General features: G+C 49.7%; 1 protein-coding gene across 4 annotated transcripts; it reads right to left on the bottom strand.

Annotated features, from left to right (window-relative positions):
• Positions 1-567: 567 nt before the first annotated feature.
• On the bottom strand, positions 568-23,036 carry USP5 (ubiquitin specific peptidase 5). 4 transcript variants are annotated; one of them, XM_037910925.2, is made up of 20 exons: positions 22,900-23,036; positions 20,502-20,645; positions 19,864-19,930; positions 13,962-14,095; positions 13,608-13,753; positions 13,091-13,275; positions 11,410-11,504; positions 9,750-9,943; positions 9,427-9,498; positions 7,796-7,883; positions 7,460-7,585; positions 6,799-6,952; positions 6,170-6,344; positions 4,796-4,884; positions 4,347-4,538; positions 3,646-3,789; positions 3,357-3,502; positions 3,072-3,225; positions 2,122-2,206; positions 568-1,894 (listed from the first exon to the last, which is right to left on the bottom strand). In XM_037910925.2, exons 2-20 carry the CDS (start codon positions 20,598-20,600, stop codon positions 1,801-1,803), a joined length of 2,439 nt encoding a protein of 812 aa, XP_037766853.1. In that variant the 5' UTR covers positions 20,601-20,645; positions 22,900-23,036; the 3' UTR covers positions 568-1,800. The 4 variants fall into 4 exon arrangements, with proteins under 4 accessions (XP_037766853.1, XP_007069695.2, XP_007069696.2 ...); XM_007069633.4 differs by having other exon boundaries at positions 20,502-20,627; positions 22,900-23,032; XM_007069634.4 differs by having other exon boundaries at positions 4,416-4,538; positions 20,502-20,627; positions 22,900-23,032.
• Positions 23,037-23,227: the final 191 nt, after the last annotated feature.

The following is a 23,227-nucleotide window of genomic DNA, read 5'->3' as shown; positions in this document are numbered from 1 at the left end:
TGGTCTGGGTCTCTTTCCACCTCGGTGAAGGAGGACAAGGACACTGTCACTGTCTGGATCATCACCCCAGCTAGAAAGGCTTATTTCAGAATTAAAAATATTTGAGCTGCTGTGTTCCATAGGCCGTGGAGCATCATCACCTCCAATGGAGCTCAATTTCCCTAAGGATGGAAGAGCAAGGAGGGCAATTTAGAGCAGATTAAGAGACTGTGATTCATGATCAGCTGCCCTGGCAATTCCTGCTGGGAAGCTGGTCGTTCCCTTGATGCCATGATTAGAATCCAGAGAGTGGAATTAATCCCAACTCTGATCCCAGCTGCTTGCCTGCAACATAGAGGACAGGTCCCAATCTGCAAGACATAAACAGCCTCTGTCCCTGCTCGGTGGGGTGTATAGAAGAGGGCACAATGCCAGGAAGGAGAGGATAGCCTTATGTGACTTCCACAAGGACAAGAAACCATCCAGAACGTACTAGGCCGGTATGCCCATGACATTATGGGTAAGTAGAACGCAGGAGTCCAGACCAAGTTCCCAGCTCCAAGCACCTTGACTTCACGCCCAAAAAAGTAACCTGACTTTTTTTGTACTTTATTACGTGCACACACAAGCACACGGATAGCGCTTTCATCCTGTAAAAGGAGGAACAAAACAATCATGTACCGTCCCCAGCAACTGGTCAAGGAAGGGAGAGGGAATTATTCCGGCCCATCACATGTAGGGCTTTAAACGAGAACAGACGTTGACCTGGACCGTTTTCACTATCGCACTACTACAGAAAACAAAACAAAAGCTGTGTTTACCAGAAAGGCTGCTGCATTGTGTACTCAGTAATTTCTCAAGGGATCGCATTGTTACACCAATAATCAAGTGTGGAAAACAAAAGTGAGTGGATCATCACAGCCAGAGCCACATAGGATGGTTGTTCAAGCAATGGGTATTTAGGCATGAGCAACCCTAACAGTTGCAAACTTACTGAACAATCCAGGGGCAAATGCCCCCACTTGATGGGATATTTAGTAGCTACTGGTAGTACAGCCATCTTTCACCTCTGCTTTAACAGATACATCTCCTGCATCACATGTCACTGTCCACATGCTAGGACAACAGGTACTGACAAAGACAGGAGAGCATCTAGCTTTGCAGTGAGGTCTCCCATCCAAGCTTCTTAGCACAAGGGCTCATATGCCAAAGTAGAGAACTGCCAGTGGCAGGGTTACCCTGAGCACTGTGTTAGATGAGGAAGGAGTTCAGATACGCCAGCTGACGGGGCCCCCCACTAACATATGGGACTGACAGAAGCCAGGGGGTATTCAGATTTTTATTTTATCCTTCGTGTATTTTGGCATTTAAGGGGCACACAAAGAGGAAGTGGTGCTAATTATGGCCCACATTAGTTCCTGGATGGCACCCTCTTTTGGGAAGGGGAGGCAAGGGAGAGAAGCCACACACACACACTCCCCCTCCCCCCTCCTCCCCTTTCAGCTTGAAAGGGCGATCGCATAATTACACCAAGCAGCAAAGCACTAGAGGCTGTGTCTTGGAGTAAGGGGTAATGAGAGATTTTATATTGAAACAAATCCATCTGCCCACCCCTCTTCACTCATGTCCATGGGGGCCCCAGCCCCCAGTTTTATTAGCCAAGGAATGCCTGCCCCCAGAGTTACAGCAGTGGCATAGGTGGAGACACAGCGGGGAGTGGGGTGAAAGAATGTGCACTGCTTCTCTGTATTTATTGTCACTGCCTCCCCCTCCTCATGCCAGCAGCCTGCTCCCCCGCTCCGCACACAGTAGGAGGGGGTTCTAGCTCGGAATCCGCTGATAGAAGTAGATGTAACCGAGATCCTTCGGTGGCTTCTCAGAGGCGCAGACTTTCTGGTCATTGTAAATCACCCACCTGAAACAGAGATGGAGAGATGAGGGCCCTCAGCTTGCAGCTGACCTGCAAGTCTGTCCCCACCTTTCCCTCCTATATGACACGGTGGCCTGTTCCTCTCTTTTCCCTCCCTCAGTGACAGTGGATCCACAGGGAGAATGGCACTAGACCACTGAAGTAAAAGGGGGAATGATACTGGTTTATCCTTAGAAGCTGCTGCCTTTAGGCTCTTTCTTGTCCCTTCTTACCTGCCATCCTTCTTGATGTGGCAGACATAATGGCCACACATGGTGGAAGTGCCCATGTGGCTGATGAAGGCAAAAAGCTGATACTCTGAGGGAGAGGGGAAAAAAAGAGGTGGTCAGAGAAAGAGACAAGAGGCAGAGAGGGTTACATACCCTTGGATACTCCTGCCCCCCCCACAAAGAGCTCTCTAGAGAGGAGCTATTGTCCCATGACTCCCTAGAGAGGCCTTCAGAGGTCTGGGCCCCACTAATGGCTGAGAAGACATGTTTCATGGTGGAGTAGGTGGAACAAGGCAGCCGCCTAATCACAAGGCCAAGAGAATTTTAGACCCAAGCTCTGTGGAGATACTGGTGAAACAAGCAGGAGGAGAGATGATAGCTCCTTCAAGGCAGCCCTACCTGCTGCCTACCTCCCAGAGCTTGAGGGGGAAGTAGATGAGTGAGGAGGCCCTGGCTCACACATCTGCTGTATGGGGCTTTCCACATTACAGCAAGTAGTGTAGCAGCTTGGGCATGAATTCCCACAAAGATTTAGCTGGCTAGAGCCCAGGTGTTTTGATAGGAGACCAGAAAAGAACAATCTCAGAGGCAACACAGAGATGGGGTTCTAAAGGATGGAAGCAGAGCCCTTCTTACCTCCCTGGTAGGACACCCCTATTCCTCCCCTGCATCTGACTAGACACCACATCCCATTCATCCCTCTGATGATTACCAGTGGGCACAGACCCTTTCCCCTTCCTCTCTGTTACATTGCCCCAGCAGCCAGATCAACTCTTGGGAGGTGCTAGAATCTCAGGGATCAGTGAGACACCTAAGAGTTTAGGGAGGCTAAAGCTCTGGCGAAGGCTGGGGCCCCATGGTTAGAAACCACCACCACCATCCCCAGGAACTGAACTGCCCCTACAGAACCCAGAGGAGGGCAGAACTCGTGCCCTCCAGTGTCTGGGACTCACTTCCAGGTCCATCACGCACTTTGGGACCCACAGGGACAGATTCAGAGATGGACTCAGCCGCCGAGCGCCCCTCTGAGATGTCCATGGCAGCCTCTGCATCCAGGTCATCAATGTGACTGAAGATCCAGTCCACAGCCCGCTCCAGACTGTTACTCTGCAGGAAGAGGGGGAAACTGTCAGGTCAGGAACCCCTCAATCTAAGCACCTCCCTTCCCTGAGGATGCCGTTACCAGCCACAGCCCTATAAGGCTGCAATCCAGCAGTAATCTCATCCTTAATCCTCACCGTGGCTCTTAGGGCTTTCATAGCCTGATCTCGGGAGAAGCCCATGGAGACAATGGTGGCCACGCTATCTTCTGAAGGAGGGTCTGGACAGATGATGGTGGAACCTGGCCCACTAGATCCAGAAAGAACCAGAGGGTTGGCAAAATCTGTAGCAGAAAACAGAACATAGTTCAGAGGGGCTAGCTCTGGGGGTGGGGAAACAGCACTGGCCCCTCCAGCAGGCAGCACTGTAGCGTATAGCACATCGATCCAGGGGGGAGGGCTTTGTCGTGATCATGTGTTCTCATACCTGGATCATCCATGTGTGACATGATCCAGTTCATGGCAGCCTCAGCCCCACTGTTCCCTGTGTAGTACACAGCTTTGCGGCAGGCATCCATGGGAAAGCCCATCTCCACCAGCTGGATAATCACTGACTCATCCAACATGGGGGCTGTGGAAGGACAGAGAGATTAGAGGAGCCTTGGCAGTCCTGCTCCCACCCACCCCTTTAGTGTGAGTTCTGTCCCCTCCCTCCCAAACAACCTTGGGCAAACCTCAAGCCTCCCTCCCTGGCTGAATCTCATGTGAGCCTTGCCCATCCCTTGGCTAAGTCCTTACCCCCCACAGCAGGCAGGCCTCATGCAGGGGGCGCAGAGATGAAAGTCATGAGCCAGGCACTCCCTAGCAATGGCTCAGGAGCTTTGTCTCCTCTTCACCTCTCACCATGCCGCCACAAACCTCTCTTCCAGCTAGACCTTCTGGATGCATTGTGCATGCCCCTCTTCCCACTCCTTCCTAATATGGGCCCAGACAAACCTACAGCTGAAAGGGCTACTGGGGCCAGCAACATCCTCGTACAATGAACATGCCAGGGGACACAGTCACTGGTAGAGGGACAGGAAGAGAGAGACTGAAGGAGAAGGAAATCATTAGCTAGGGAGACAAGTGATGAGGAGAGTGAGGGAGTGAGTCAGGCACTAAGAGGAGGAGAGAAGAAGAGTCACTAACATGTTGGAGAGGAGAAGTGAGGGGAGCAGAAGGAGTCGTCGTCCTCGTTGCCATAGAACCCCAGGCTACCTTTGGGCTCGTCTGGCGTCACCAGTGGAGGTGCGATGTCTGGCATCTCCTCCTCACCAGCTTGCAGCCCTGTCCCCCGCAGCGCAGAGATGTCCAGCTCCTCTGGCATTTCGATAGAGACATCTGTAAAAGAGTCTGGATCAGACCCTCAGGGACGTGTTCAGTGAGCTCAAAGAGCATGGATGAGCAGCCCTCAAAGATAAGCTGATTGGGGTAGAGAATGCACATGGGACATTCTGCGGCAGCAGTATAGCAATGCAGTAAGGAGTGCTCTCCCCTGTCAGTAGTGACCCCAATGCCTAGCATGGGGGTGTGCTACACAGAGCAGCATTGGGGACTCATTGATCCCGATGCTTCTTGCTTCACCTCACTATCCTTACCGAGCTTTTTGGGTACCCAATCCAGGCCAAAAGTGAATTTCTTGATCTGGATCACCAGATAGTCTGGGAAGGAGGCAAACCGGGTTGTCCTGAAAGAGAGTGACAAATCATGTCTGGACAGGTTACCCTGTGCTTTGTTACTGGGGGAGGAGGAGGGCTAGGGGGGAACTGGCTGGCTCGGGGAGAAATCAAGGAAGGGGATTTGGAGTCTTGCACATTCCAGAGCTACTGTTGGAATACAGAGGGAACAGTCTGTATGGCTCTGGGGAGACCCCACTGTACTCAGCACTGAGCCTGCCAAACCCTGAACAATTCCAGAGGAAGTGCTCTGACTGGAGGAGAGCTTAACCTAGCATTTCCCAAACTTTCTGGGGTGAAGGCCACCTCCAGGAAAATCAAACATTCCTCCCTCCCCCGCAAACCCTGTCATGTGGTACAGGCCACCACAGATTTTAGAATTCTAATTAAATACAGGTAAAACAAACATGTATGGATGCATTTTAAACTATAGTTGAAGGAATGAGGTATATTCATCACTGGATGTGAGGAAAGGTTTGAACACAACTCATTACTCCAAACTGCAGTAGAATGTTAATAATGTCAACTTGAAAAGCAACATTTCTTCAGACTTGTTATTGCTAAGGGGTGTCTTTCAGTTTTTCTATAACAAAATATCTCCCCCCATGGGCTCTGCTAGGCTCCTTGGGCTTGAGTCCTTCTTGACTGGGAAAGGAATGCCAATGGCAGCAGAACAAACAGCCATTCAGCAGACACTGTAGCTCTTTATTACTGCCTTGAGTTACTATGATCTGTGTTTTGGACAGTGAAACAGTTAATAAATCTGACATTCAAAGTATCACCACTGGCATTTGAGTTAGCTCTGCTGAAGTGACTGGGGCAGCTCATTTTATGTTTTCAAAGTTTTATTCAACTTTAATAACTGGAGACTTCTTTTAAAACGAAAGTTAAGGCTGGGGAGAACAACAGAGTGCTGTCTATATCTCCCTCCCAGGCTAGGCATACTTTAAAGAATAACTCAAATTAAGAATGTCAGAACACTGATAATGGGGCATCAAAACCACTGCCAAATTTTCTGGCTTTCCGTTGCTTTGTTTTCTGTACCACTGAATGCAGTGTTGAAAACCCCACAGCCACCTTAACTCTGCCCACTGTAATCCCCATGGAAAAATGGTACAAGACTGAGCCTAGAGGCTCATGAACCACCCCACAGGGTTGACAAGTCATGGATTTCTAAGAGGGGAACTAGCAGCCCTAGGAAACATCCCTGCCCAGGGTACTGTAGGAAAGGGGTTCCCAAGAGGGCTTTTCACACTCTGATCTCTATCCTAGATAGCGCCTCCAAACCACACTCACTTGAGAGCCACAGACTTGGCCTGCAAGGCTGTGCTCCAGAAGTCATCCACCTGCTCTGGAGCCCCATAGGCCTCTAGACAGGAGCTGAAAGGCACCTTGGCTCGGACCAGTTCAGGCAGTGGCTGCTTTTCCTCTTCTGCCTGGTGCTTCCTCTCCTCATATTCCAGCAGCTCATCTGGGGACAAGGCAGAGAATTCAGGTCCAGATTCCGGGTGCTCACAAGGCACCTGCTGTTGGCTACCTCCAGAGGCAGGACACTAGGCTAGATGGGCCTATCAGGACATGCTCCCTAGAGTGGTGCATAGGGCACACAATCTCCTCCAGCCATCAGGATGGTTTCATTATGCTGATGTCCCACAGGCTAAGTCACAACCCTTGCCTTGGGTGAGGCAGGGGAAAGGTTTGATCCCTAACTTGAGTGACTGATACCTGTCCACAGCATCTCTGAGGAAATCCACCCTGCCCAGCTCCATGGGGTGATGAAGGAGAAGGATTTGGCTCCAGAACACCTTGCTTCTTCAGGTCCTTGAGAGATCCCCTCAACCCCAGTAAAGGAGCACAGTAGATAGAGTTTCCTCACTGATCCCAGTGCCTGCTGCCCCCTCCTCAGTCCCCATCAGGCCACTGACCTTTGTTGAGTGCAGCATCCATGGGCACGGGCAGCTGCATAATGTAGTCCACACGCTGGGTGTATTTCACCTTCTCTGTGGCCAGGCACTTGAGCTTCTCCTCCACCAGGAAACGGAAGACCTCATTGGGATTCTCTGAGCTGCGGCAGTTCCTCTGGGAAGGGCAACATAGTGAAGATGGGAGTAATATCAAGGTGGCCAGATCAACCAATCACAGGAGCAGCAGCCCCACATGGGACACAGACAAAGAACTGTCTCCACTGTCCCTGGTCCAAGTGTACAAGCTGGAGCCCTTCAATCAGCACCATCAGTCTCCAGAAACCAATCCCATTCCCACCGCAAAGGAGAGGGTTCGATTTTTAGGGGAGCTCTGGGTACTCCAAGCTCCCCCAAAGTCTACAAACAGCAATTTCACAGGGGCTGGGGGTGAGCCCCGAACAAAAGGTCCTGCAGTTGCGCACCTTCATCCCCTTCTCCCGAAGCGGTCACTCACTGGTATCCTGAAAAGTTAGTTCTGGTGAACCTGGTGCTTCAAAATACCTGCATGCTGGCCCCCTCCCTGCATTTCCATCCAGCCTAGGTGCCAGCCCCCAACTTGCTGGAGCTCAGAACAGGAGCTGCCCCTTTCCCAGGATTTCAGAAAGTGTGGATCAGTCATTACCTCCACCATGTTGATGAAATGCAGGAAGAACTCCTGGGCATCTTGCTGCCTATTGGTGGAGAATTCTGGGTGCCCTTTGCCAATGAGAGATTTAAACATGCGTGGAGCAATGCCATCCTGCATGCCCTAGAAGAAAGGGGGGCGGAGGGGAAAAGAGGAAGAGGAAGGAGTGAGCATGGCCTCCTAACAGCTCTGCCCTGGGGTACATCTTTCCAAACCCTGCCTCTCTTTAGGGTCAACGCCCTGGACAGAGTCTCCATAGAGGATCCTCCACACCATCACAGACACACTTAGTGCATTCCCTTCGCATGAGGGTAGCGAGGCCCCAGTCCTCACCTTCTGGTTCTGGTCCAGTTGCTGTTCCCCATCTCCAGAGCCTGGCTTCGAATACTCCCCAGAGAGCAGCCCATGGCCCAACTTGGCTCTGGAATAGCAGACGATTTACCATCAAAGCTGTACCAAGCTGCTTCCAACCCAAACACCCTGGTCACTCCAGGAGCCAGTTCAATCACTCCAGCTTTGAAACTCACGTGGACTTGCCCCAGCTGACCTCGGCTAACCCAGCTCCCTCTTCCTACCCAGCCCAGACTCCTCTGTCTCATCCTGCTCTGCTGTCCCCAGCCCTGTCTGACATCTTCCATTTGAACACCTCACAGAACTTTAAAACTGAGCCTCAGCTCCTCCCTGGCCAGTGGGTAAGGACTGTGGAGGGACAGCCTCAGCCATTCACAGAAAGGCAGCCAGCACTGGGCTGCAACAGTCGTTTACCAGCCACATCTCGCAGCATCTTGGCACAGGAAGTGAAGCCCCGCAAGTGACTCTGTACAGGAGGCTGAGGGAGGCAGAATGCAATCCCTCCAAATCAGTGATGGTTGCGGCCCAAGTCATGGGATAGCAGGAAGCAGACTGCACCCCATTCCCACCAGCAGGTTGATCAGATTTTCCAAAGTGAGAGACAGACACTTTACTGCCCAGGGTGGACAGGAGATAACTGGAGATACCCACTATCAACCTCTCACTGTGCTCTCTTGGGCCCAACTTCTCCCCCTACCATCTTCCTCTACTCCCATCTCCTCCACTCTCCCATTCACACACAGCCCCAGTCACCAATTCACTCCTATTCCCTTGCACACAACCCTGGCAATTGACCCAATCTCTGGATGTGTGTATGTGCATATTTGTCTGTTTTTCCCAAAGTTAGTTAAGTATTTCAGGAAAATTTGAGAGTGTGGTCACCAACATTTCTGTTATGAGAACCCCTGGACTACCCCCACCTAAACCAGTATACTCTTCTCTCAGGTCTGGTCTACACTGCAGGAAGGGGGAGGGGGGAATGTCGATCTAAGATACGCAACTTCAGCTATGAGAATAGTGTAGCTGAAGTCGATGTATCTTAGATCACTTAGAATCACTTACTTCGCGTCCTTGCGGCGCGGGATCAACGGCTGCTGCTCCCCCGTCGACTCCGCTTCCACCTCTCGCCATGGTGGAGTTCCAGAGTCGAGGGCAGAGTGATCAGGGATCGATTTATTGTGTCTACACTAGACACGATAAATCGATCCCCAATAGATCGATCATGTAGACATGGCCTCAGACACCTCTCTCTGGCCGGAAGTCTGTGCTGCAGACCCAGACACCCTCCGCTGACAGCTAGCAGTACTACACCCACCAAGAGTTTCCCAGTGGCAGCATGGGTTACTACACCCTGCAGGACATTTGCCACTCTATACAGTTGTGAGATTGAGGCTGGGGCTTAGACCCATTAGCCCATCAAGCCCAATCTCCTAGTCAAACCTCAACTCTTAGAAAGTTCCAGAGATCTTTGATGACTACAAGGGATTGGCATCTCAGAAGAAGTGGGACCTACTTGCAACACAATGCAATTTAAAAATGGGATGGGACATGGGGCCCCCTACTGGAACACCCCAAATCCACACCACATCCCCCTTCTTCAGAGCACTACATACACTTGTGTGCTGAAGTCCTGCGTGGGGTCTGAGGGAGCACTTTGGAATATCTTCTCCAGCTTATCCACATACCTGCAAAGCAAACCAAAGAGGCAAAGGGAGCTGCAGACAGAGCCGCATCCAGCAGGGTAACTGGCTTATACAAGGCTCCCAACCCCAGAAAGTAAGATCTCAGCACCCCACAAAGGATGGAGTGAATTAATTCCTCTCAGAGTTCAGGTAGAATTGGGGCAATTGGGATGGAGACCAGGACTAAATGGCCTAAGTAACCCACACTCCTGGAGCAGTGGTGAGGGGAGGGGGCCTTCCCTTAGCTCACTTACTTTCTCTGGAAGTCAGGGATGCTGAACAGCACCTGCACCACAGAATTGAGGTAGCAACTATTGCCCAGGTTTCGGATGCCAGTGTAACCAGGGCCATAGAGGGGTTTAAGCTGCACCCCAGACTCCTGGATCAGCTCCCACTCCCCAATGCGCTGATTCATGTCAATCTCCAGCTCAGTCATTGTCTTGTCTGTCTGTGGAGAGAAGAGATGGACCCAGGGGAGAGCTCAGAGAAGAGCCACAGATACACTCTGGGCCAGAAAGACAGAGTTTCAGGAGATATTCCAAAGCTAAATTCATCCTGTTTGGTGAAAACTATGACTGGGGGGGAGGAGAGAAAGATATGGAAAGGGTGTGCAAGTGTCTAAGGGGTGCCAATTCCAAGGGGAGAAAGATGGGGGGGGGGCAGGCAGAAGAGGAACAGGGCAAGTCTGAGGCAAGGAAAAGGAGCTCAGGAACCATCCCCCAGCACTGAGGTGTCAGAGTCTGAGGAGCCATCTCCCCAAGGGAGGCCCTGTTGCTTGGTTGCATCCGATGAAGTGAGCTGTAGCTCACGAAAGCTCATGCTCAAATAAACTGGTTAGTCTCTAAGGTGCCACAAGTACTCCTTTTCTTTTTACGAATACAGACTAACACGGCTGTTACTCTGAAACCTGTTGCTTGGAGTACTGAATAGGAGCCACAAGGGAATGAATTTGCGGGGGGTGTAGCAGAAGAAAGGGAAACCAGTCAGCTCTCTGCTTGAGAGGAAGTGGGGGCTGTGTACCCAATGACCACAACACAGTAACTGAGTTACAGCCCCCACCCTGGTTGGTGACCGGAGACTCGGATCCAGCTGAGGACTCAGTGTGACAGAGGACAAATGCCTGCAATATCCTAGACAAACCTTACTGAATTAGGTTTAATACATTTGGGAGGTCCATTGTATTAAAAATGTAATTGATAGTGTGTTATTGTAGGATTGTCCGTAGCTTGGGGAAACATTAGGAACTTCAAAGAACTGTTTTGGACAATATGTGAGAAGTGGGTTTCCTTGGAGGTACTTGGGAGGTTTTTTGAAGCTACACCCTAGGGAGAAAAACCCATTGTCGGCGGATTACCTGCTCCTGGAAACTCCAGATCAGAGACCTCTGAACTGTATAAAGGTTGGACTAAATTTTTCATGAGTGTGCTAGTTCTGAGCTGAGGTTGTTATGAACTTGTGACCACAGACGGGATCCCTCTGCTGGGTCTGAAGGGCTAATCACTGCCAGAACCCACATCAGAGTTGGGGTGATCTCTGGTAAGCTTATTAGCCTGCGTACTGCTTCTTTTAGTGTTTTCTGAGTAATGCTTTAGCCCTAAGAATAAATAAGCTTGCATAGAAAGAGCTGTGTGGTAGCTTAACTGGGGCAGTCACATTTATTAGTCTCTGAAGAGAAACCAAGCTGTCTGCTCAGGTAGTCTGTTTTATGCTGGGAACAACACAGTGAAGGAATGGAACTGTTCAGCCTGGAGATACCCCAGTCAGCGGGGAGAGAGACACGCATCTCCACCAAAGAGAGGTGACAGCTGGGGAGGCAGAACCCTGGCAGTGGTGCCCTTGCTGAACCCCTGAGGGAAAACAGGTGCAACTGTGATACTCAGACCCCCTTGTTTTGATTGGGGGTTTCCCTCTCACCTTCTGCATCTTGAGCATGTCAATCCCAAAGTGAGCCAGATGTTCAGCCAGGCTAGGATCCAGCACCATATCATCCTCATCATAGGAGTAAACATCTGTGGGGATACAGATAGGAAAGGAAAAGAAATTAGCTTATACCCCAACCACTCCCAGATCCCACCAACACCCACCCTTTCTTCCTCAAAAAACCTGCTGCTAGGGGAAGGGAGCAACATAAAGTGCTCAGAGCTTTAAGGTCTAACAGACTAACTGTCTGAGCCAGTGGTTTTCAAACTGCAGGTCATGACCCAGTACTCGGTCGCGGAGTGTAAGGAACTGGGTTGTCATGGCTCTGGTCAGCATCGCCGATTGGGCCATTAAGGACCCGGTCGGCGGTGCTGCCCGGCTAAGGCAGGCTAGTTCCTACCTGTTCTGACGCTGTGCTGTGCCCCGGAAAGGGCCAACAGCAGGTCCAGCTCCTAGGCAGGAGGCCACAGGGCTCCGCACGCTGCCCCCGCCCCGAGCGCTGGCCAATGGGAGCTGGGGGTGAGGGCTGGTGCCTCTGAGTGAGAGCCACGGAGAGCTGCTTGCGCACCTCTGCCTAGGAGCCGGACCTGCTGCTGGCCATTTCTGGGGCACAGTGTGGTCCGCGGTGCCAGGACAGGCAGGAATCCTCCCTTAGCACCCCTGCTGCACCGCTGACCAGGAGCCGCCCGAGGTAAATCCGTGCCCCAACCCCGGGCCCCAGCCCTGAGCCCCTCACAAACCCAAAGCCCCTTGCTGCACCCCAAACCCCTCATCCCCGGCTCCACCCCAGAGCCTGCACCCCCAGCCCAGAGCCCTGACCCCCCTCCCACATCCCAACACCCTGCCCCAGCCCTGAGACCCCCCAACCCCAGAGCCCCCTCCTGCACCCCAAACCCCTCAACTCCAGCCCCACCCCAGAGCCTGCACCCCCAGCCCAGAGCCCTGACCCCCTCCTGCACCCCAACCCCCTGCCTCAGCCCAGATCCCCCTCCCACACCCTAAACCCCTCATTCCTGGCCCCACCCCGCACCTCAACCCTCTGCCCTAGCCCTGAGCCCCTCCCACACCTCAAATCACTCATCCCCAGCTCCGTTGGGTCATGGCCATTAACAATTTTCTTTAACTGGGTAGCCAGAAAAAAAGTTTGAAACCCACTGGTCTGAGCAGTACTGTCCTAAGGTGGGGAGAATGGGGGACCCAAGTTCCCCAAAGGTGTGGGGTAAGGAAGAGGAGCAAACAACTTTGCCTTGGATTCTAGTACAAAGGCCCTGTGTGCCTCGCTAGCAGCGGGGTGTTGCGCTATCCACCCTCCTTCCCTGTCCCAGACTACTAAAACAATGAGCACCCCACATCCCACCCCACAATCCCAGGCTGGAGGGAAGAGGGAATACAGATAGCCCTTTCAAAGGCCCTAGAATTCCAAGGAAGGGGGCAGGGGAAGCACAGGGTTTCAGCAATTATCTCATTGCTCTCTCCCCAAGAAGTGTATCAGGCCAGGAAAACCCAGTTGGTGGTGGTGGCAGCTAGTTGGTGCATGTCCTAGGCCATAGCATTAGCACAATTAGTGTGACACCCCAAAACCCCCCTCACTTGTTCTGTCAGGGGACCATGGTGCCCATATTCAGCCCATTCAGATGCCTGGCATCTGCAACTCCACTGAGTCCTCCCATCTCACCAGCCCCATCCGGGGTGATGGTTCCCAGTTTCACAGCCAGCGGGTAGCCAGTCTCCCGATAATGCTCAACTGCGTGGTTGTTGCCGCCACTGCCGTCAAAGTAGCGCCGGCCACACAGGATGGATCCATCAGTCATGTTGAGCCACAGGTTCTCACGCATGTCGCACTTGTTGCATTTCCAGCCACTGCCAGCAGTGGGAGAGAAAAGGAGCAGTCTATTTCCTATTACTCACCCACCATGACATAAGCAAAGGTTTTTGGGATTCCACTCCCCTCCTACTCCAGGAAGCAGAGGACCCGGGGAGACCTATACGGTGGGAGTCAGTTCTAGTCAACACCCCACCCAGAGTTTCCAGGAATTTACCAGCTTGTATCACGGGCCACACCTCGATCAGGGAGAGGCGTGGCTACATGGAGCAGAACCAGCAACAGTCCCATCACAGCCCCAGAGAGAGAAGTTGTGTTGTGAAGTGTCCAGGGCAAGAGGGAACCTAGCCAGGCTTGATGCCAGACTCACCACGGAGGGATGCGGACACTGTTCTGTAGCTGGTGCAGGGAGAAAGCATGTTTGGAAACACGCCGAACTTCTCCGTCCCATGCCTGCACCTCCTGCTTCCGCGAGGCTGAATCTGCTGTCAGGATAGCCTCAACCGCACTGGCAATCTGGAATTGGGGAGCGGGAGAAATAGGGGGATAAGAGCTTCACATCACCTACCCTTGCTATTCCAGACTTGGGCTCCCCACAAGGCTCTGCTAATGCCACTCCATTCTGCCCAGCCACCCCCATGCTATTCCAGTCCTGAGACCACAACATTACTGGATCCAATTTACAAAACAGCGTGCTTCCTGCAGACAGAAAATAAAGACCTACCCTGTCTTGGACCATGTCTGGCAGCCCCTCCAGCCCATCCCGTGGGATCTCCAGGTGCTCTGGGAAAATAACTATTTTTATGTCTTCATCATATTCAAACTTCTCCTCTGGGATGTCAAACCCACCTTCTATGCCTACAAGAGAAGGAACACTGCAGTAAGAGAAAAGGCAAAGAATGTATAACCTAGCCAGCTTTCTTGCCTTATGGATGCCAACCCCAGGGAGGGGCTTTCCAGCCTTGGATATTGTGTGAAGTAGAGAACCATAGAGCTATGACTAGCTCTGTCTAAGTCTATAGTGACATTAGCAAGGACAGAACCACCGGGAGGCATTGATGCTCCTGATTCACAGATGTAATGACAACTAACAGTAATTGGGGGACACAGGAAGAAGTCCTCGCAAACCCAAGGGCCAGTGCACTACCACTTCAAAACACTTGGCTAAGGCAGAGAGTGTTCACTGCTCCTTGCACCTTCCACAAAGGGAGGCTTCCTGCTGTTCCAGTGTTTGAGGGCAGGGCATGGAAGTGCTTAGTTCAGGTCTCCCCCAGAAATGTTAGAGTTACAAGAACAAACCTCACAGACTTAAAGAAACTGGGAAATGCACAGTTCAAGTAGTATCCCACACCCTCCCCTTTACTCCATCCCCTTTGAGATGTCAGCAGGCAGACACAGGCACTCTGCATAATGGGGACTCTAGTGTTACTTTCGAGCAGTCACTGACCACATACCAAAGAATAATGTTTGTGTGATTGAAAGCACCCCTGTATTCACACCTTACATACTCCTGTGATAATCTTTGTACAAAATATGCCTTGTGAGATATCATTTAAAAACTAGCAACACACTGATCATCAATATTCTTATGTAATGTATGTACAAAATGCATATTAAGAGTTATGCACATAAGCTGAAATTATGACTACAATGTGTTTACCAGACAAGTTGGGGGAGGGGGGCAAACTGGTTTCTCAAAGGAAAAGATGATGCTTTTAGCCAGGTGTCATCAAAGTTGACTGGCAATCACTTGTCAACTGGCCATTCTTTGGCAATGAAGGGGGCCAGGAACAGATTGATATGCATTATAGCAAACAACATGGAACCTCTTACACCACGAGACTCCATGTCTCTGTCCATACAGCTGGAATGAACTTCATCTAAGAGTAATTGCAGGAAAATATTTTTCAAAGGATGACTGGACTATAAAAGTGGGGGCAAACACACCCCGTGCGTGCGTGCACATTCTCTCTCTCTCTCCACCCCCACCCCAAGACGACAAAGGAACCAGCCCTTTGACTTTGCGGGACAGCCTGACTTGAGGATTTGGTCAGCTGTGTTGCTGGGAACCTGTGGTACAGATTTTACCTTGAACCAAGTCTAGCTTGTTAAGTTTTAGCTAGGAAGTGTTTTATCTATGTCTCTTGTAACCATTTCTGACTTTCTGAGCATTTCCTGGTTTTCTAACATTGGAGTTTGGGGATCTAAAATCCTACATTCCTGAAGGGTACAGGGAGCAGACAACACTTGGTTCAGGAACAACCTTAACCTGACATTTTTTGTAAGTGAATTTCCTGTGTTTTTTTTAAAAGGCAAATGAGCTAGATTGGTTTGGGTTCCGATGTCTCTCTCTGTCTCAACACAATGGTTCACTCTATTGTGGCAGGGGTGTCTAGTCTTTGCAGTCAATACTAGTTGTTACTTTGCTTGCCAGCAAGTTCAACTTAACGTCATCCTTGAACAGGACAGATTGATACAAAAAAAATCAAAGTGATTTAAATCAGCAAGCAGGAAACCTTGGCTGAAAATCATCCATTTTAATCTTGTTTTTACATTTGTACTTTTTAGTTAATTTACGAAAGAAAGATTGATTCTCATTGATTGGTAACCATTAAAAATATGTTAATTTGTAACTAAATATAACCTTTACACTAAAATTTAATACTTTTGGGCTAACCAGAAGAATACACTATATCTATACATGTTTATTTAAGCAGTTATATAGCTTAATTATTCAGAGTCTTAATTTTTACATTATGCACTATTCACCATTTTTAGCCTTTTTTGCTTGTGATTTCTGTCAAAGCTGCATTTGGATGGAAGATGGAATTCAATTTAGCGAGTACAAAACCAGCATTTTAAAACTATTTTGTGCTAGTTAAATACAATCACCTTAAATAGATATAAGAAAAAATAGGAAGTTTATCACAACACGGTTTGCCTTTAAAATTGATTTATTAAAGAAAGGAAGTAAATTAATTGAATGGACTGTTTCTGGTCAAGATTTTAAAACTAATAGCTCTCATAGACTTTAAGGCCAGAAGGGACCATCATGATCATCTAGTCGAACCTCCTGCACATCACAGGCCAGAGAACCTCACCCATCCACTCCTGCAATAGGCCCATAACTTCCGGCAGAGATACTGAAGTCCTCAAATCTTGATCTAAAGACTTCAAGTTACAGAGAATCCACCATTTGCTCTAGTTCAAACCAGCAAGTGACCCACTGTGCCCCATGCTGCAGATGTAGGTGAAAAATCCCCAGAACATCTGCCAATCAGACCTGGGGAAAAATTCCTTCCCAGCCCCAAATGTCCTCTCACACCACATTTTTATTCATAGATTGGAAGAGAGAAAAAAATTTTCTTGCTTTTTCAACTCACAATCAGTTTTTAAACTTTAATTGAACTAGTTATTGAACTGGACTAGTTGAATTGAAATAAAGAAAAAATTCTCTCTGCACCTGCAAAAGAGGCTACTGTCTCAAAAGCTGGTTTAGCACTTCAGCAAACTCTGGTCTAGGTGCTTAGCCAGTGACTTTCTCCAGTTCAGTGGTACGACTTTCTTTAAAACTTCAGCAGCAAATACATAGTGCTTGAATATTGTTGTAATTTGAATTAATTTAAAAGATTATAGTACGTTTAAGTCTTAGCATAGGTTGCCAATTCCAAATTTAATTTGTAATAGGCATATTTTTAAAAATAAAATATTTAAATAAAAATCTGATTTTGTTTGTTTTATTTAAATCATCCATTTTTACCCACCCTTTGGGGCAGGCCTTTTTACCCAGTGTTCTAGAAACAGTCACTATCTAAAAGAGCCTCCATTCCACAGCGCTTCGCAGAGCCACCACCACCTGATCAAATGGAAGAACCTAATCGCTACTGACAATCAAAAATATACATTTCACCAAGCACAACGCTTTCTCACCCTCCACCTCCTCCAAATACCCCTTGAGTGCAATGATATGGTTATGCTGTTACACCAGCACAGTGACAGAGAGCTACAAACTTTGGTGGGTTCAGAAATACCAGGAACATAGTGAACTGAAAAACACAGGTCAGCACACTATCCCTAGACTCTCCACATACATAAAAATGCCTTCTCAGTCTCTCTCCTGATGTATCCTCAGGGCTCCCAGTCTCTACAGAGAGCGCCATGCTTTTCCCCCACAACAAGGAGCGATTGAGAATAGGGAATCCCCAGAGCATTAAAAGGTTCCTGAACCCTAAAACAAAATAGGCTACTAGGGTTTCAGGATGGCCCTTCAGAGCTTCCTAAAGCTCTGATGGGATGGTGGACCCCCTGTGAGCCTCAGGCTCGACAGGTGGGAGAGGCCCTCCAACAGCTTATCACAGGGATCCCAGTGATCTATTGAGGTGCTTATAAGCCCCCCACTTCAATACTGAACACCTCATAAACACGGATGGAATTATCCTACCCACACTCTGTGAGGTAGAGAAGTTTTGTTGTCCCCCTGTTACAGATGGGGAAAGAGGCACAGAGACTAAGGTCTTGTTTACACTATGGGGGGAGATCGATCCAATTTATGCAACTTCAGCTACATGAATAATGTAGCTGAAGTCGTCGTACTTAGATCTGCTCACTGCAGGGTCCATACTAAACCATGTTGATGGGAGACGCTCACCAGTCGACTCCCCTTGCATTTCTTGCTCAGGTGGAGTACAGAAGTCGACAGGAGAGCGATCTGTGGTCGATTTACAAGGTCCAGACCTGCTAAATTGACCGCTGATGCATCAATCGCTACGTGTAGATCCCCTGGTAAGTGTAGACAAGCCCTAAGGTGGAGATTTTGAAGGGATTTAAGACCAGAAATCAATGGGGCTTTGCTCTTAAATTCCTTTCGGCAGTTTTGAAAATCTTCCCCAAAGCAATTAATCCAACATCACACAGGAAGCCTGCAGCAGAAAGAATGTGAGAACCACTGCCTTAACCAAAAGACCAGTTGTTTCCTTCTTACAGTCCCCTGCCTCATTCATTACACTGAAGTGTCCTCAAGTGCAGCTATTTGCTGGGCCAATAGAGATGCATGTCTCACAGAGCTTTGTAGAGTGGGTACACAGGAATAACCCAATTGTACAAAGAGCATAGCCAAGCACATGGATTTGGCCTAATCTTTCCGAGAGGCAGTTGACAAGAAGGTGTGAGTAAAGTGGGTGAGTAAATCACACCTTCTTGTCAACTGTCTGCAATGGGCCACTCTCATTACCACTTCAAAAGTTATTTTTCCTCCCTTGGTATCCTGCTGTTAATTGATTTATCTTGTTAGACTGACCTCACACTTGGTAAGGCAACCCCCATCCTTTCATGTATTTATACCTGCTCCTGTATTTTCCACTCCATGCATCTGATGAATGGATTCTAGACCACGAAAGCTTATGCCCAAATAAATTTGTTAGTCTAAGATGCCACAAGGACTCCTCGTTGTTTTTGCTGATACAGACTAACACAGCTACCACTCTGAAATATGTGTTATATGTTTGTCTCTAGTGGCTGGTCTACATAAGAGGCAATAACTTACTACTTTTAGCTGCAGTGTTGGAGGTCTGTGCTGTAATGCAGGAGGTTCTGGGTTCAAAACTGATCTAAATGAGCAAGAAGCATTTTGAGTGTCCTGGCCTGAATTCCTGACCAAAACTCTTTCCAGGTTGTGCACACGGAGCACCAGCACCGCAGCATTCCACTCTATCATTCCAAAAAGGATCATTTGTGTATTTCAGTGTTTAGGCCTTTTTCAGTACCATGCCCTAGATCTCAAAGAACATTCTAGACCAGAGGTTCTCCATCTTTTATTTTCTGAGGACTCCCCCCAACATGCTACAAAAACTCCACAGCCCACCTGCAGCACAATAACTGTTTTTTTGCATATAAAAGCCAGGTCCGGCATTAGAGGGTAGCAAGCATTGCAATTGCTTGGGGTCCCATGCCACAGGGGCCCCTGTGAAGCTACATAGCTCATGTTTCGACTTCAGCCCTGGGTGGTAGGACTCAGGATCCCGGGCTTCAGCCCCATGCGGTGGGGGTTTGGCTTTCTGCCCTGGCCCCAGCAAGTATAACACTGGCCTTGCTTGATAGCCCCCCTTACACCTGCTCATGGCTCCAAAGAGGCCCCGTACCCCTGGTTGAGAACCACTGTTCTAGACAGAAAAGTTTAATGAGGAGCCTGCCCATAATTTTTCCCCTATCTTCACTAAAAAGGGTTAGGTTTTTCAACTATGTAAAACATTATGGGGGACTCTCAGAAACCTTCCGATCAAGCAATGTCAAAGTTTCCCCAAACTCTATCCCAGCCCCTAACCTTGCATAGCAGTGTTCAAGCTGATCTATGTATGCAGATTTTAGAGAAGATGCAAATTCCATCTGTTAACAGAACCCCATTATTACAGACTTGAACATAAAGCAACTCTCATTACTGCAGAAGGTAATTAAACAGCTATCCTTCTTGGCCGTTCCCAGATATGTGGACATTGGACTAGATGGGACTACCAGGTCTAATCCAGCACAGGGGCATGAAAGGCAAGAGTGAATGGCCACTGGGCCAGACAGCTGTAGAGGTCTGATCTGACACAGAAGGGAAACTGGGCTAGCTGGAGTTGTTTTCTTACCAATAGCTAAGCGGGTGGGTTTCTTCCTGGGGGGATCTCCAGCACTGGAGCTACTGTCTTCCTCCTTCTGTTTTGGGAGGCAAGGAGAGAGAGGAGACAGTCAATAAGGAGGCCAAACAGTCTGAGAGTAGCCCAAAGCCTGTGGATCTGAGGCAGATACTGCAGGTAGAGAGAGATGGGGCAGGCAGCCAGTACAATAACTAATTGAGTCAAAAAGAAAAGGAGTACTTGTGGCGCCTTAGAGACTAACAAATTTATTTGAGCATAAGCTTTCGTGAGCTACAGTTCACTTCATCGGATGCATTCAGTGGAAAGTACTGAATGCATCCGATGAAGTGAGCTATAGCTCACAAAAGCTTATGCTCAAATAAATTTGTTAGTCTCTAAGGTGCCACAAGTACTCCTTTTCTTTTTGCGAATACAGACTAACACGGCTGCTACTCTGAAACCTATCATTAATTGAATCAGAGCTCCAGAGTTGGGGTCCCATCCGGGGGTCGGGGGAGAAACACAAGGTTGTGTTTCAGATGAGGGAAAACCTCAGGTCTGAGCGAACATGGAGCTGGATCCCTCTTCTCAGACTCAGAGCACATTTGGCAGTGCAGTGTGTCCCCCAGCTCCAAGCACCCCATTCTTACCAGCTTGCGTGTTCTCTTGAGGTGCAGATAGACCCGATGGCCTGTTTTCCCATAGTACTTCTCTACATATTGCTTCCCGAAGCCCAGGAACGTGTTCATACAAATATACAGCCCCCCATCTGACTCCTAGGGGAGAAAGACAGACTGAGAGGGAGACATGTCTCAGAGGGGCCAAAGGAAGATATTCAACAGAACAGACTTTTTACTTTTAGCATACTGGTTCTAATCCAGCTCCATTCAATGACTGCAAATTATGCCCATGTGTCAGCCGTTCAGTCTGAAAGGAGTTGTCAAGTCTCACTCTAGTTGCGAACAAGCTACGTATCTCCCACCACGATGAATGATTTGAAAATCCACTTGCCCGTTTATCCATAGTGGGTAGGAAGCTGAATCAGGCCAGACCCATAAACTTCTGAGGAGATGTAGCCTCATTTAAAGAAGCCTTTAGAACTTACAGTTGCAAAGTATGACCCAGGCAAAACTGATGCAGCTACATCAATCTGTCTCTGCAGATAGATGGATCTAGTGCTACTGGTGCTGCCTCGAGCTTTGTCAAATTGTTGCAGAGTGAAAGTTAACTAGAATCTTGTTTTAGGTTTTACTGTTGTTTTGGAACATTGTGGGCAGCTGTGAAACAGACCAGGACAAGAATCAGGTCAGTCTCACAAGTTGGCAACCTCCCAGCACCTACAGCACTGATGCTATTTAGAAGTGGTGGGGAAGGGCATGAGACACACCTAAACGTGGAGACCAGGAAAGAGACAGAATAGCAGAGAATACTCAATCTGAGTCTCAGCAATCAGAAAGCTGAAATGGAGATAGAAACAAAAAATGGGGTTCAGAATTCAAATGCAGGGCTTGTGGAGGAAAAGAGTCTTTCATTTCCTATTGCTTTGGACAGTGGGACCCAAAATCTTTTCATGTCTGTCTTTGATTAGTAGGTTTAATTCTCGTAGTGTGGTGAAGGGAAAAACAGACACTGAAGACAACATAAAAAGATCTAATTATGTGGGAAAAAAAAGAAAGTGGAATAAAGCCAGGAAGAAAGAGAAAAAAGGTAAAAACAAAGTGAGAGACTGGCTGTAAGTTACGTGTTTAGCATGTTAGAAATTTGGTTGACAATATTACAATTTGATACAAGAAAACATATCACACATCTGTACTCATCCATACAAACTGCAATGGCAGTTGCAATGTACAGGGAGAAAAACTTGTTCTACTGCTACTGGGGCTGACCCCAGTCAGAGGATAGAGGCCTCCAATTCCCATGGGCTGCCAATCAAGCACTTTAACCAACACTAACTTCCCAATGAAAAAACTGAACCATTTTAGAAATGCCTGAGGCTGTAACTTCATTGGGTGAACGTGGCTGGAGGGAAGGGGAAAGAGAGGGAGAAGGGACATTGCTCTTTTAATGACACAGCACTGGGGTACCCCCAGCTTTTGGGGCCAGGGAGAACCTTGTGTTCCAACCTACGAGGACATAGGGTCCCTAAGACAAGGTGAGCCCAGGGAGGTTCTGAGGGACTTTAATTTAGGAGCTATGGGGTGGTTCAAGCCCTTCAGTTGCCTGGATGTTTAGAAGAAACAGAATGTATTGTCCACACCCCAGGAAAGGGCCTGGCTGTGCCCCCAGGAGGTGATGCAGATCTCCCCCGCAAACTGGGTTCGAGGGTGTGGGTGTAAGAAACAGCAATAACTCCCCCCGCGACCAACTCCCACGAGGGAGAGCGTGCGCGTACAAACCCGGACTCCAGAGGGTGGGCAAGGGGATCAAGAATGAGATCACCCCCTGTGGATGTTTCCGGGTGCTGCCAGACTAGCCGGGCTACGCCCACCAGCGTGCACCGCGAACAGCCCAGCCCAGCCCGCCAGAGATGCCAACAGGGCAGCGGGGCGAGGAGCCCTCCGTGCCGCCCGTGGAGCGACTCTAGTCTCGGGGGCTGCAGCGCGGCCGGTCAGGGCCCTCGGACTCGCTCTGGGGAAGGGGGTCAGCAGACTACAGCTCCCAGCATGCTTCGCACAGGAGAGCCGTCTCGGGTCTGCGCTCCTCATCCCAGCGGGCGCCGACGGGGCCGGGCCGCCCTGCAGTGAGTCAGCGGGACAAGCGCGCGGAGACGCTGCCGGGGCGGCGGAAAGGCCGGACCCCGCGGGCAGCACTGGGACGGAGAGAACTACACCCCCCAGCACAGCTCGCCCAGGCATGGGGCCGGGACTCAGGGCTTGCCGGGACCTGTAGTCCTCGCAGCCGCACACTCAACTGAGCCGAACAGAGCCCACACCCACAGAAGACTTCATGTCCCAGCATGCCCCATGCGGGCCGGTCCCCAGGGCCCAGGGGCGCTGAGGATCAGGCCGGCGAGCAGGCGGCCTCACGGTGAAGGGGGGGACAGCTTACCGGTGTATCGAAGGAAAAGGCGCATTCCTCCTTATGGACCCGGTCCCCAGCCTTGGGCACGCGGATGACCGGCAGCACCGACAGCAACGCCTCACTCAGCTCCGCCATGACAGCGGCTCCCTGCAGCACCGCCCACAGCCCCACCCTGACCAATCACAGACCTTCGTTGTCAGAAACTCGCTAGCCAATCCCGCTCCACGCAGGCACACAAGCAGAGAGGTGGAGCTACTGTTAACGCTCCGCCCCTTCGCTCCAAGGCCTGCCCTGCTCGCCCTATCAAAATTGCCCTTTGTATACGGACAGGCTCCTGGGACAATCTGGTAGAGAC

The sequence above is a fragment of the Chelonia mydas genome, chromosome 1 (assembly GCF_015237465.2).
Source record: "Chelonia mydas isolate rCheMyd1 chromosome 1, rCheMyd1.pri.v2, whole genome shotgun sequence".
In the NCBI taxonomy this organism is placed as follows: Eukaryota; Metazoa; Chordata; order Testudines; family Cheloniidae; genus Chelonia; species Chelonia mydas.
This window is presented reverse-complemented; position numbering and strand designations above follow the sequence as displayed.

What these genes read in the sequence shown, in the direction of transcription:
- USP5 (XM_007069633.4), bottom strand. Translation starts at nt 23,007, where the DNA reads ATGGCGGAGCTGAGTGAGGCGTTGCTGTCGGTGCTGCCGGTCATCCGC. An exon ending in AGTGTCCGCATCCCTCCGTG is followed by an intron (nt 13,276 to 13,607) that starts GTGAGTCTGGCA and finishes CACTGCTGGCAG; the next exon opens with TGGCTGGAAATGCAACAAGT. An exon ending in ATTTCATCAACATGGTGGAG is followed by an intron (nt 6,953 to 7,459) that starts GTAATGACTGAT and finishes TGCCCTTCCCAG; the next exon opens with AGGAACTGCCGCAGCTCAGA.